The sequence below is a fragment of the Vombatus ursinus genome, unplaced genomic scaffold (assembly GCF_900497805.2).
Source record: "Vombatus ursinus unplaced genomic scaffold, bare-nosed wombat genome assembly UNPS02014826.1, whole genome shotgun sequence".
Taxonomy (NCBI): Eukaryota; Metazoa; Chordata; class Mammalia; order Diprotodontia; family Vombatidae; genus Vombatus; species Vombatus ursinus.
Window position 1 is genome coordinate 11,287,258 of NW_020954604.1, and position 13,211 is coordinate 11,300,468.

At 48.6% G+C, this 13,211-nt stretch overlaps 1 protein-coding gene across 6 annotated transcripts; it reads right to left on the reverse strand.

Annotated features, from left to right (window-relative positions):
• Window positions 1-479: 479 nt before the first annotated feature.
• KLHDC3 (kelch domain containing 3) lies at window positions 480-13,192 on the reverse strand. Of its 6 annotated transcripts, XM_027838422.1 has the most exons (15): window positions 12,272-12,442; window positions 10,364-10,585; window positions 10,016-10,186; window positions 9,720-9,835; window positions 9,463-9,534; window positions 8,911-9,124; window positions 8,754-8,840; window positions 8,465-8,573; window positions 8,265-8,338; window positions 3,470-3,620; window positions 3,222-3,288; window positions 1,906-2,010; window positions 1,711-1,785; window positions 1,507-1,624; window positions 480-1,110 (listed from the first exon to the last, which is right to left on the reverse strand). In XM_027838422.1, exons 2-15 carry the CDS (start codon window positions 10,515-10,517, stop codon window positions 974-976), a joined length of 1,650 nt encoding a protein of 549 aa, XP_027694223.1. In that variant the 5' UTR covers window positions 10,518-10,585; window positions 12,272-12,442; the 3' UTR covers window positions 480-973. The 6 variants fall into 6 exon arrangements, with proteins under 6 accessions (XP_027694223.1, XP_027694222.1, XP_027694221.1 ...); XM_027838418.1 differs by lacking the exons at window positions 480-1,110; window positions 1,507-1,624; window positions 1,711-1,785; ... (1 more) ...; window positions 3,222-3,288; window positions 3,470-3,620 and adding exons at window positions 6,817-7,477; window positions 8,078-8,156; window positions 13,090-13,185 and having other exon boundaries at window positions 12,272-12,343; XM_027838417.1 differs by lacking the exons at window positions 480-1,110; window positions 1,507-1,624; window positions 1,711-1,785; ... (2 more) ...; window positions 3,470-3,620; window positions 12,272-12,442 and adding exons at window positions 6,817-7,477; window positions 8,078-8,156; window positions 13,090-13,192.
• Window positions 13,193-13,211: the final 19 nt, after the last annotated feature.

Genomic DNA, 13,211 nt, shown 5'->3' on the forward strand with positions numbered 1-13,211 from the left:
GCTTGAGATGGTCTTTGTGTGTATGCTGTCTCAATCAAAACAGTCTGATGCAGGCTGAGGGCCTCAAGTGTCAGACTCAGCACAATAAAAGCTACAACTGAGGCCCAGGAGGCTTTGCCATCTCTGCTCTGGGGGCTGAAGGGAGGGAGGGATAGAGGAACTGTTGGAGGAAAGATTATGAGTGACCAAAGCATTCTTGGTATGCAGAGACTTCCCCTGGGCAGAAAAGACTACTGGAAACAGAATAAACCCCCTGCCCTAGTACCCCAAGATACCTCCTATCCAGGTGACCACCTATGTGGGCTCACAAACCTTTTCTGAAAGGGTTAATGGAAATTAGAAGGCAAAATCTCCCCCTTTATCACCTACTCATTCCCACATGCTATATATTACCCCTGTAAGACTCAAATAACTGCATGGACACCTCTTATTCCCCCCCACCCTTAAAAACTTTATAAGAAACAAAACAAGACAAAAGATATGATCAAATGTTTATAGAAGTGTTTACAGTATCCTACACCAAGTGCAGGAACAGAGTTCATGAGCCTTTTCTTAAGCCTGGCCCAGGAAGCAGGGTATGAACGCCAGGATACTCACTGACTTATGCCTTTCACAATGGCTCTTCCTTCTACACCAAAGCTGCCCCCCTGAAAAGGCATTTCCTTCCCTCAGGAAAGAGAGAGCCAGGTTTGATCTGAGGAATGCACATGAAGCCAGACTAAGCCAATCAGTCTCAAGTATTTTCCCTTCTTCCTTTTGCCTCAATGATAACCCAGAGACCCCAGCCTGACAACAGTAGCACCGTGGCTGACCAGATCCATCCACTGTCACCATGCCCCAGGGCCTGAGGTACTCAACCAACTGTAGAGGGCCTGAACCACCAAGCACTAAGCTCAATCCAGGACTGCTTCCACAGGCATTTAGCCCCCTTGGAAGGGGCCAAGCTGGGAAGGGGCAGATGACTAGACCCCCTTTAATCCTTGCCCAGGGGCAGCCATCTTCGGTCTTTTCCAGCATTTCGGCGCCTCTTTCTGCTCAAGAAACTCTCCAACTTCTGGCTTCGCTTTAGCTTCTTGTATTTCTCAGCCAGCGCCAACTGCCTCTGTTCAGCTAATATTAGGAAGAATCAGGGAAAAAGCGTGAGCTATGGCCACATCTCCCAAGCCACTGTTTAGCTACACCACTGAGTTTAAGCCCAATGGGGTGTGCTGGCCCAGCCCATTCCTCACTCTTTCTGGTCCCATAAGATCATGTGGATCCCTCCTACCATACTCTATCAGAAGACCCTTTCCTTCATTCTCTCCTCTTGGGCCCTGCTTCAGATACAAGCAACATGCAGAACCTAACCTACACCCACTACCGACAACTTGCTCTTCACACATAGGTCTCTCACCATCTCCACTAGCAGGGCCCTTCTCCACGTGGGTTTTCACCAACAGACATGGCCTACTTGATCAGTTACACAACAGCCACACTAAAGCCTGAGAGGCTATTTCCTCTACTCACATTTCTTCAAGAAGTAGGGCTGATGGCCCTGCCGGGCCTGAGCTCTTTGTTCCTGTTTTAGGGCCAGGCGCTGCTCTTGCTGCCGCTTCTTCTCCTGCTGAGCAGCCTCCTGCTGATCCTGGGAAGAAGAGTGGTGAAATTGTCCATCTCCAGAAAGGAGAGAGGTCATACAGAAGATATGTCTGAATGTCTTCTGCTACTCACCATTCGATGGAGTAGTTGCTTCAGCTTTTCCTGTTCTTCTCCTGGCTTGCTCTTCTTCAGATGCTTTGCCACCAACTGCAGAGTTGAGACCAGAGTTAGGTATAACCAGACTTACGACCAGTATACCTCTTACCCATGAGTCCAGACTCAGGTCTACCCAACTTCCTCAATTCCCAAAGCAGTCCCTGTTCGCACCTCCTTCTCCTTTGCACGATATTCATTCAGAAATCTGTATGTCTTCTCAAACACTTCAGGATTGTACTCCCCTGACAGATCATCAAATCGAGGGTCCCGGGCTACCTGTGAAGGATATCAAAAGGAGTAAGAAGCAAGAATCATCCTTGTTCTTCCATCTTACCCAAATAGTCTGTGGAAAACAGCTTTCATCCATTAGGTGACTATCTTCTACATAGCACTGAGGGAAATACAAAGTTTAGAAAAAGTCTCTAAAGTCTCTTGTAGTCTATAAAGTCTATAAATGGGCTGGGAGGTAGGGTAATAAAACACAATGCACAAAATTATGTGGCCAACACTTCAGAGATCATATTTGAGGTCCAAGGATGAAAGGTCATTAAAGGAGAGGGGAAATAGTAGGTTATGTGTCAGGGAAGGTTTCTTGGATGGAAGTGGACTTTGAGATAAAACTCTAAAGTAGGACCTCTTAACCTTTTCTGTGTCATGGCACAAAAGGACTTTGGCAGTTTAGTGAATCCTATGGACCCCTTCTTAGAATGTTTTTAAATGCATGAAAGACTTAGGATTACAAAGGAAACAATTATTTTGAAATGCAATCTTCAAAATATTTTAAGAAAAGTTCATAGACTCCAAGTAAAGAACCTTGTTCTAAAAGATGGGTATGAATTTAACAGATAAAGAGAAAAGGAGAGTATTTTAAGCATAAGGAACACCATGAACAAAAGCATGAATGTATGAAAGTATAGTCTGCTTGGAGTTCAGGTGTTTTGTGCATCAAGAGGAGTAACATGATGGTGTCAGTTTATCAAGGGCATTGAATAGCAGCCAAAGGAGTCTGGGCTTTTTACTCAGTGAGGTGGTAGTGAACCACTAGAAATTTCTAAAATATGAATGGATTCTTCCATACAGAAGGTATTAAGTCTGGCACCAATATAAAGGATGAATCAGAGAAACAGGAAGTGGAGGCAAGAAAAGACATATTAGAAAACTATTACCAGTCCAGGCAGGTGGCCATCAGGATCTGTAGCAAAGGATATTACCAGACAGAGGGGAAAGGATCTGAAAAATGCAGCACAAGTAAAATCAACAGAACTTGGTAACTAAAAAGAAGGACTGGGGATCGTTTCAAAACTTAATAGGGAGAAACTCTGCTCTGCACACAGCAGTCATTCAATGAATTGTATTAATGAAATAGAGAACTAGAAATCAGCCCTATCCTCTTGCTGTCCCCACCCAAACAAACAGCCTGTGGGAATCTTATCACGGATGAGCTGATTCTTGTCTGCTCTACTCCTCAGATGGCCAAGGGAACCCACCTTCTTTCTGACAGGGACAACCTGTCGCAAAAACGGCACTCGAGTCTTCGAAGACATCTCCAGGGGCCTGAGGGTGGCAGAAAAGAAGCAGGAATTAGGGGAACACCAGGTAAAACCACTCAGCATAGTCCCCCCAACCCAACCAACCCTGCTATCCTGGGAGGTCAAGGTTCGCTGGAGGAGCAGGGCTGTGCTGTGTCCCTAGGCCCAGGTACCTGCCCTGCCCCCTACCCCCCTGCCCCAGCCACCTTTGCTTCTCTGCGGGCCCCCGATCACGAGTGGCAGCTGCCTTCCGCGGCTGATCCTCAGGCCAAGTCCCCGCCACCAGCTGTCGGTACATTTTGGTCCCCACCCGGCTCTGAAGCTCCAACAGCTCCTCAAAGGACATGGCGGCCAGATCTGAAAGGAGCGGCAGAGAGCGGGCCCCGGTTGCTCGGGGGTGGCCCTCGGCTTGCACCCCTGCCCCGACCTCACCTGCGCCGGCCCGGGCTCCGCTTCCCTTTCGCTCACCCCGCACTCCCAACCCCAAGACTCCAGGCTCCCCGTTCGGTGTCTCCGGACCCACCGGCCTTGGTCCCGCCGCCATCGAGCTCCCGAGGCCGAGGCCGGCCAGCGCAGGAGACTGGAGCATCCGAACCGTGCGACTTCCCCGCCTTCGGCATCTAAAAAAGACCCTTCCCCAAGCAGCGGCGACACTACTTCCGCCGCGGCCTGCGGAGCACCGCCCCTTCCGGCGGCGCCCCCAGAAAGCAACCAAAACGAAGCGTCGCCCGGAAATTGACCCGGCTCCGCCCCTCTGAGGAGGCGGGCGCGCTGAGGTGGGTGGGCGGAGCCAAAGCTGGAGGAGAGGATGCTGGTGCAGGCCCCGCACCTGCGCGCTGATGACCTTTTGATCCAAATAGATCAACGGGAGTAGAGAGGAGGGCAGGCTCCTGGCCCTTCTGCCAGTCCCTGTGCCGTGGCTACCTTACACGGGTAGGTGAGAGAGTGGGTCACGTGTGTTTGGACACGTGGGCCTGTCACCCAGTTCAGCTTTGTGATGGCGTCTGCCCTTAAAACCTATGCTATTGCCTTTTTTCCTTTTCTGCCCCCAAACTTGGGGCTCTTGCCCTCATTCACCTTCCCTGCACCTACTTTTGAGCTGCCACACACAGCTGGAGGAAATTACACACAGTCACCCTGATTGGGTCCTCTACAAATTTCTGTTATTACATGGCAACTGAACCTTTACTCTTCTTCAAATGACTCCATCACATTTCCCTTGGCCTTTAGTCCAAACCTCGAATCCCCCCATCCCCATTTCCTGTCAACAAAAGGCCTCACCTCCAACTTCACTAGAAAAGCCGAGGCCACCTGTGGAGGGCTCCCCAATTCCTCATTTCAAATCCTTAATATCATTCCCCCATTCTCTCCACTGCCAACCCTTCAACTTGATCCAGTCCCTTCTGTGAGCATCTGCTCCCAATCCCTAATTTGCACTCTCATCTTAACCACTGGCTCTTTCCCTATGGCACAGTGAACTGAGAGCCTGGGCCTGGCATCAGGAAGAATTGAATTCAAATCCGTCCTCAGTCACTGAGTCACCTTGAACAAATCACTTAACCCCTGCCTCCATTTCTTCCACTGTATGTAAGATGGGGATAATAGCACCTACCTGCCACGGTTGTTGTGAGGATCAAATGAGGTAATATTTGTAAGATGTATGGTGTCTAGCACATAGCAGGCCCTTAATAAATACTTGTTCCCTTCTCTTCCTTAACTTTAAAAAGCCTTCACTTGACCCTACTCTCAAACGACCCATCTTATCCTTTTTTTGGCAGCCAAACTCTTAGATGTTTATTCTCATCTCCATTCTTCAATCCCTTGAAATCTTATCATCTGTTCTCACCACTTAACTGAAACTGTTCTCCCCAAAGGATTTTTTTATTTTTGGTGAGACAATCGGGGTTAAGTGACTTGCCCAGAGTCACACAGCAAAGGATCTTTTTATGGTGAAATCTAATGGCCTTTTCTTAGTCTTTACCCATGACCTCTTCAGAGGCTTTGATGCTACTGGCCATTTCCTCCTAGCTATTTTTTTTTTTTAGGTAATTGAGGTTAAGTGACTTGCCCAGGGTCACACAGCTGATTAAGTGTCAAGTGTTTGGTCTGAGACCAGATTTGAACGAAGGTCCTCCTGACTTCAGGGCCAGTGCTTTATCCACTGCACCACCTAGCTGTCCCCTCCTAGCTACTTTCTTACTAGGTTTCCATGGCACTAGACTGCTCTGTTGTGATTCTCTTCCTATCAAACCAGTCTTCTTCAGTCTGCTTTGCATGATCAGCATCCATGACTTGTCCCCTCATTTTTTTATCGATTTCATCAGCCGTCATGGGTTCAATGTGCAGCTCTATGCAGATGACTTCTCCAAACTACATATCCAGCCCTCATTTTCTCTCCTGAGCCCCAGTTCCACATCCCCAAATGCCTGCAGGACAATTCATTCCTACCTGGATGACCCACAGACCCCCTCAAACGTATCCATATCCAAATTTGTTATCTTTCTCCCTAAAAACACCCCACCCAACTTTCTTATTTTGTCAGGGGTACCACCATTCTTCTGATGAGCTAAGTTTCAAAACCTCAGAACCATCTTGAGTACTCACTTTCCCCCCCACCCCTACATATCCAGTCAGTTACCTAGCCTTACTCAGTTTGCCTCCACATCTCTTCCATCCCCTTTCCTTCATTTCTAGGGCCACTAGCCTAGTTCAGACCCTCATTTTTCTCCTAGGTCAATATAGTGGCCTACTTGGTCTCTCTGCATTCAATCTCTTACTCTCCAAGCCATCTATCCCCAAAGCTGCTAAAACGACATTCCTGAAGACCATGCCATCCCTTTGCTCAACAAGCTTTATGTGGCTCCCTATTGCCTTTAGAACACAAATTCCTTTTTTGACATTTAAAGCCCTTCACAACGTAGCCGCAGCTTATTTTCCCAGGCTGATTACATGTTAACCCTCTTTCGCATGTTATATATTCCACCAAAACTGGCCTACTTGCCATCTCCCAAACATGATTTATTTCATATTCCATCTCCTTGTCTTTGTACACAGTCCATCCTTTATACCTGGAATGCTATACCACTTCCCCACCCCCACCTCATACCCAAAACCCCTACCTCCCTTCAAAGATCCATTCACATGCCACTTCTCCTTTCCCAATATTTCCAGTTGTTGGTGCCCTGTCCCCTAGAAATCACTTTTTATTGATTTTGCATAGATCTTGCACTTACGTATTAATGAATGTTGTATCCCCCCAATAGAAGGTAAGCTCCCTGAAGGCAGAGACTGTCTCACTTTTTTATTTGTATCCACATCCAGCACACTGTAGGTGCTTAATAAAGACTGAGTGGCTTTGGTGACACACTGGCTCTAGTCTGATGAGAAGCTGAAGGTCCACTTCTGGGTCTCGGTCCCTTCCCTTCCGAAAGGCAGTGGCTTCTCCCCATCGTGTTGCTCTCCCTTTTTTGGGGGGCGTCAAACCCACTGCCTCATTTCATCCTTCCACCCTCCAGAAGGACAGTCCTTGTGCCCCACAAACAGACAACACTGCTTTGGGTTTGTACACGTTTTTATAAAATCCGCACTGGCTGGTTTTCAGGGAACAGTAACAACCTGGAGGGGGTAAGTGGGTCAGGAATGAGGGGAGGACACCCCTGTCCCCAAGGAGGGTGAAGAGAAGACTTCACTTCAACAGCTCTACACCTCTTAGCTCCCAGACATCACTCATGGCTCAGACAGGGTTGAGGAGGTGGGGCTTAGGATTTCTCCTGAAGGTGGAGGAGGCAGTGAAGCTATGCTTAGATACTGATGCTTCCTCATCTTCCCTCCCTCAAACCCCATAAAATATGTGGATGCCCCAGAGGGCAGATGCTAAGGAACAATCAGAGGGAAAGAGGAGATGGATAGGGAGAGCACCAAAGGGAGAGGGGCTGAGCCCCGGGGTGGGAGGAAGGGATAAGGGAGGGCCCCAGCACTCCCCCAGCTGCCCCTCCAAAAGTCCACAGCACAAAAAAAATCCCTAGTCCAGCACCTTCAGCTGCAGGGGAACAAAGTCCAGGAGCCCATGGTGGCAGGCTCACAAATGATGGGAAGGGGTGGTGAGGACAGCAGCAGGATCAGTAGGGAAGGCAATGAAGGCTTCCCCCTACCCGTGGGATGATGCGATGGGGCGGCTGATGTTGCTGTTGGTGGTCATGGCAGTCAGCTCCCACCTGCAAAACCAGAAACGGCAAGGAAGAAGGCAAGACAATGGAGAAAGGTAAACAGTACAAGAAATAGATTCTCTTACACCAAGCCCAATCCCTCAAGTTTCGTAAAGACCAACACCTTACACCCTCCCTCCTCCATACAGACCTTCTAGGCTTAACAGCAATTGAACTCCACCCATTACTAAACCCTACACAACCCACTTTCCCTGCCTTCACAGATGTACTGGTATCCTGCTTATGTTTATCCATTCAAATGTCTGGGCACCTGGGGTAAAGTGTGTTCATGAACCTGGTGTAAGCAATCAAGAAGAAGGAAGCAAAGAACAATTTATCTGGCTCATAATTACCCTGAAGTTGTAAAGCTCACTTACTTCCTTGGTGCCTCCAAAGGCACAACCTGTGTTCTGCCAGCTTGGTAATATCCACCTGGCTCATTTTCCCCTTAAGATTACCAGTAAGCTGGCTAAGCAGAGACATGTTTGCACCCATACTCACCAACTCTACAGTATCTAAGACAGCATTACATGGGTGGTTCAGGGTTTGATAAAGCTCAGTACAGAAGGAGCAGGTATTCCTGTCCCCTTTCCCTCTCTATTCCTGTACCTGATGTCATGGGGCAGACAGGTCTGGTCCAGGTTATACTGAATCACCGCCAGTTTACACAAGGTTTTCAGGCTGGGACCTGAGGTAGAAAGAGGAGCAGGGGCTTAGGAAGGAGAGTAGCCCTGATTTTCCTGTCCTAGTAATGAGCCTCTTTTAGCAAAACCATTTGGGGAGTGGAAACACTTACTAAAGTCTAGAATGTGTAGGTCGGAGTGGTCCATGAGGTCAAACTCATCTCCCAGGCCCTCCTCAGGAGAAGGACTACAGGCATCAAGAGAAAAATCATAATAAGGGGATGAACATCCCACAAAACCCTTCTAAGCAATCTTTATGGCCTCATATCCCTCCCTGATCCCGAGTCCCTCCCCCACACCCCCTCATCCTGACCTAGTGCCCCCAAAGAGGACAATCTTGTCTCCCACGATGCAACAGCACTGGCGTCGGCGGGGGCATGGCCCCTTTCCCTTAGGCTCAATCTTCTTCCAAGAGAAGGACACTGAGGAGAAGTTGTGGCAAACACCAAATTCAACCCCCTGCCTATTCCAGCTACTCCCTCAATGACTGCTAAATACCTAGGAGCCACTCTTCTCACCCTGCTTGACCCTGAACATCCCTATAGTCTTATACTATGGATTCACCCACTCCAACATTCTAGAACTTCCTACAACCCCTTTACCTGGGTTGAACTTCCAGAGGTCATGAAAATGCCGATTCAGCCTTGCATTGTAGCCACCAAATATGTACAACTCCCCATTGTACCCAACTGGAAATGGAAAAGAATGTTAGGAGAGAGTGGTTTAGAAAAGGAATTTGGGGTGGGGGGAGATACTCACAGGCAGAGTGGCTCCTTCGGCCCTCAGGCAACAGTGGGGTAGGTGGACACTCCAACCAGGCCTCAGCCCTCGTGTCAAAGATACGTATTCGGTTACAATAGATCTCATTATTGGAGTGAAAGGGTCCAAATCGGTCAGCTCGACCCCCAAAAACATACATGCGGCTGCCCAACATTGTAGCTGAGTGAAAGTCCCTCCAACGTGCAGGAGTGCCCTGGGAAGAGGGAAAAAGGGAGGGAAGAATAGGTAAAAGAACTGAAATGGATAGTTAAGAAAAAGTGACCATCCCTCCCACCCCAACCTTATAAGATGAGCAATTCTGCTATCTTTCTCAGTCACTCCTATCCTCCCATCCATTACGGTTCTCAACTCCTCCACTGGGATGGAAGTGGGGACCACGCATAGGTGATAAAGGGAGAAAAGAAAAGGGATTTGGCAAAGTTTGGGGTAAGGTAAGAGCTTTAAGGAATACAGCTGGTCTCTTTTGTTGTATGATTCATTCAGCAAGAAATGGAAAAGAAAGATCTACACAGCGAAAAGAAAGGTACAGACCTTTGCAGAAATGAGGGTCCATGTCATGCTGCTGGTATCCAGCTTGTGGATATCATTGGAAAAGCAGTCAGCCTAAACCAAAGAAAGGAAATTCAGGGAGAGAGCGAAAGCAGAGAAGAAGGAAGAATGGAAATGAGAGGAAAAAAAGTTATTCCCTATTCTCATCAAAGTCCAACAATCAAGTAAAAAACTCCCACTAATTCCATTTCCTTCTCCACATATTCTTCAACCTCCTCTATTTTCCCTCATGGACTTACCAGCTGCTCATAGCCCCCGAAGACATACATGTTCTTGCCCAGGACACAGGCTGAATGTCCATCTCGGGCCCCAGGCACTGTTCCAGATACCTTGGGTGTGAACCACTTGTGAGTATCTAAAGAAAAGAGCAGGGAATGTCAGGGTCTAAATGGTCAATGTTTTTCACTACTGCCTTGCCCCCTGAGGGCTGTGCTTCCTGAACCTGCCCCCAATATTCTACCCAGGTCGTCCTCCCCCTCTCCTTTCAAGATGTGTACACAATTTGTAAAAGTTCAGCATCTAAGTCAATACTCACTGATATCAAAGCCATAGAGCACATTGCAGGCTCCTTCTGTGTCATTTCGTCCACCCCACAGGTAGACAGTGTCATCAATGAGGACGGCTGAATGTCCATAACGCATGTAGGGCACTTCCCCAGCCTGTCCACCAGACCGCATTGGGGGCAGCTTCGTCCAACGCAGAGACACTGCAGGCATAGCCCTGTTCAGACTAGCAACCCTCCTGCCCTCACCCATCTTCCCCAGCTATTAGAACACCATTCTTCCCCTTCCTCCTAGTCAGTGTCTGTCATACCCTAACCCTCTGCCTTTTCCATCTTCCTGTTCCTACCTTTCCCCAAGCACCCAGTGTAATCCTAACTCACCTGCATTGAAGACATGTACATCAATTTGACGTAATGTCTCATAGTCTTCTCCAGAGCAGTATCCTCCAAATGAATACACCCGGTGCCCCACAGACACTGCCGCATGATTCACCCTGCGGGGCCCGCCCTCCAGGTGCACTGTCCACCGTAACATTCCCCTTCGATGTGGCTACAGACACATGCCCGCACAGCACGGCCAGCCTGTCCCAGTGTCCCTGCTACCTGTGCAAACACAGGTAAAAGCACGTTAGACAAAACCTCTGTCCCCAGTGCTATGTTCAACTCAGAGTGACACTGCTTTGACTACCTCTGGCTTGCAATTATCATTCTAGCACCCCTCCCACACCATACTTCTTTGGAAGGATCAGTTATAGTCCAGGTGACTACCTCCCCCTCAGGGGAGCTACAGAGGTCAGAGTTGATCCTAACCCCATTCCCCAACAACCTGGGGCAACTCTGACCTAATTCTTCATTGGCATAGAATACACTGACCAAAGGCTCAGGACATCTGGGGACTCCAGGGATCCAGGGATCCCATACACTGTCCCCAGATGGGGAAAAGCTCCTAGAATGATTCAGTGTCCTCCTCAGCTAGGAACTGCACAGATAAGAAACAAGTCCTATTGCCTCTGTTGCTGAGCTTCTTAATGCCAAAAGTTCTTAAGAATCCTGGGCACTCTCTAAGGTGGGGACAGGGATACTAAAATACCCAGGGCTATTAATAACATAGCCAGCCTAGACAACCCACTACAGTCTGGCATGGGTACTTCCAGGAAAAAAAGCTTCAGGACCTTGGAATGGGTAGGGCACCTCCTTCTCCAGGGTCCTTGTCCTGGTTGCACCTCAGAGAGGACACAATGTGCCCAGGAAACTTCAGTTTACCTAAGGGCAGCTTGGCAGAGACAACCAGCTACCACCAGGTTCTGTAATTAGAGCAACCTGGGACTCCCCATGGGCACAAGGAGTTCCCCTGACAGATGTACCTGGAACCTGGCCAGGACCAGGAACTCAAGCTTGTCAGGGTGGGGGTGGGGACAGGCTTTTGCCATGTTGTCTGAGCGGCAGAAAACAACTGCTGTCACCCCTCCCCCAACTGGGCCCCTACATGGAGTCTGGTAAATAGGAAAAGCAAAGTTAGCCTTAGGGTGGTTAAGAATTAGACCTGGGCATGGCCACTTAAGTCCTTCAGACATCTTACCAAACAAAGGAAGTAGGTAATTCATCTTGATTCATATTGGTATGAGGAAGCAACTGATATAATATGCCTTTGAGTCTGGAGGACCTGGATTTAAGTCTTCCCTCTCATATATATATATATATATATACATATATATATAAAGTCTTAAAATGGTACTACTGGAGGAATCATAGTATGGACTGACTCTTAAGAAAATTAAATCCCATTTTATTAAGTTAAATTTGATTACATCCCATCTCTGCTATTTACTACTGTTTGACCTACAGCAAGTCACTCAGTTTCCTCATCTGAAAAATGGAGGAGAGAGTCTATAAGACCTCTAAGGTCCCTGCCTCCTCTAAATCTATGATCACATTGTATAATCTGAGGGAATTATGGGCAAATCACTTAACCCTTCAATGTCCTAAGCAAATTTCAGATTATATAAACTGCAGACAAATTTGTATATGCATCAGTGAAAAGATCTGTCATTCTGGCAATTTCATTTGTTAGGTATGTTGTAGAGAGAATTCTTGTTCAAGTACACATTAAATTAGATGGCTTCCGAGGTTCTTTCCAATTCTGAGAGTCAGTTATTCTGAGTTTCCATCACTGATAAAAATCAGAGATTAGGACCAAAAAAAAAAAAATCTCCCCACCTACCACCCCCGGAAACATCCAAGGCACTAGGAACTGCCCAGAATCCAGTGACAGAAAGAAAGGTCACCCACCAGGTGGCACTGCAATCTCCAAAGAGAGCGAGCTGGGTTCAAGCACATCATCCCTTTCTTGCCCAAGGAGACCTAATGGAAGGGACAAGCTTGCTCCAGGGCTTGGGCACACATAAGCCTGGGGGAGAAACGATGCTTCCCCAGCTTGCCGCAGGTCAGATTTCTTCCAGGTCTTAACACACTACAACCCAAAATAGCATCAACATCCCTCCACCAAATGTATATACACCCTATCTCTGCAATACGAAGAAGCTATTGGACCCATAAAGAAATTATCCTTATTCATAATTATTACTCCCTCCCCTTCACGACCCCAAGGAAAAGGACTTTAAAAAAACCCAACTCATGTCGATCACCAGAGGAAAAGGGAAGCACAGGTTGTTTTGCACAAGGACAAGCTAAGCTCTCGGAGGCAGAGGCTTCCAAGCCCGGGGGACGCCTCTCCCACCACCTCCTGGATCTCTCTCTACATCCCTCGCGCACTTACCCAGACCCTCCTACGACAATCCTCTGGGTCTCCCTCCTTTCACACAGCCCTGTCCTCCCCTCCTTCCAGGGAGCCTCCCAGTCTCCCCCCTCCCTCCCCTCCTCCTCCCAAGAGCCCTCCAGGCCTTTTCTAGTCTCACAGTCACCCCTTCCAAACCAATCCAATCTCTCCTCCCCCGATCCTAGTGCCCCATCCCTCCCCACCCCGGTGACCCCTCCCTGCCCCTCCTCCACCCTATCCCCCTAACCCAAAGCCCCTCCCCCACCTGCACCGCCTCGGTCCCTCCCAATTCTGTCCTACCCTCCTCCCATCAAGCCCCGCTCCCTGCTACCTGCCAGGCCAGACCGGGGCGGGGCCTGCAGGTCCGCGCGCTTCCAGCACTCTGAATCCGGTTCCGCTCTAACCGACAGGCCGGTCCCAATAAGACAAACACAAGTGAGCCTGTAGTTCCAG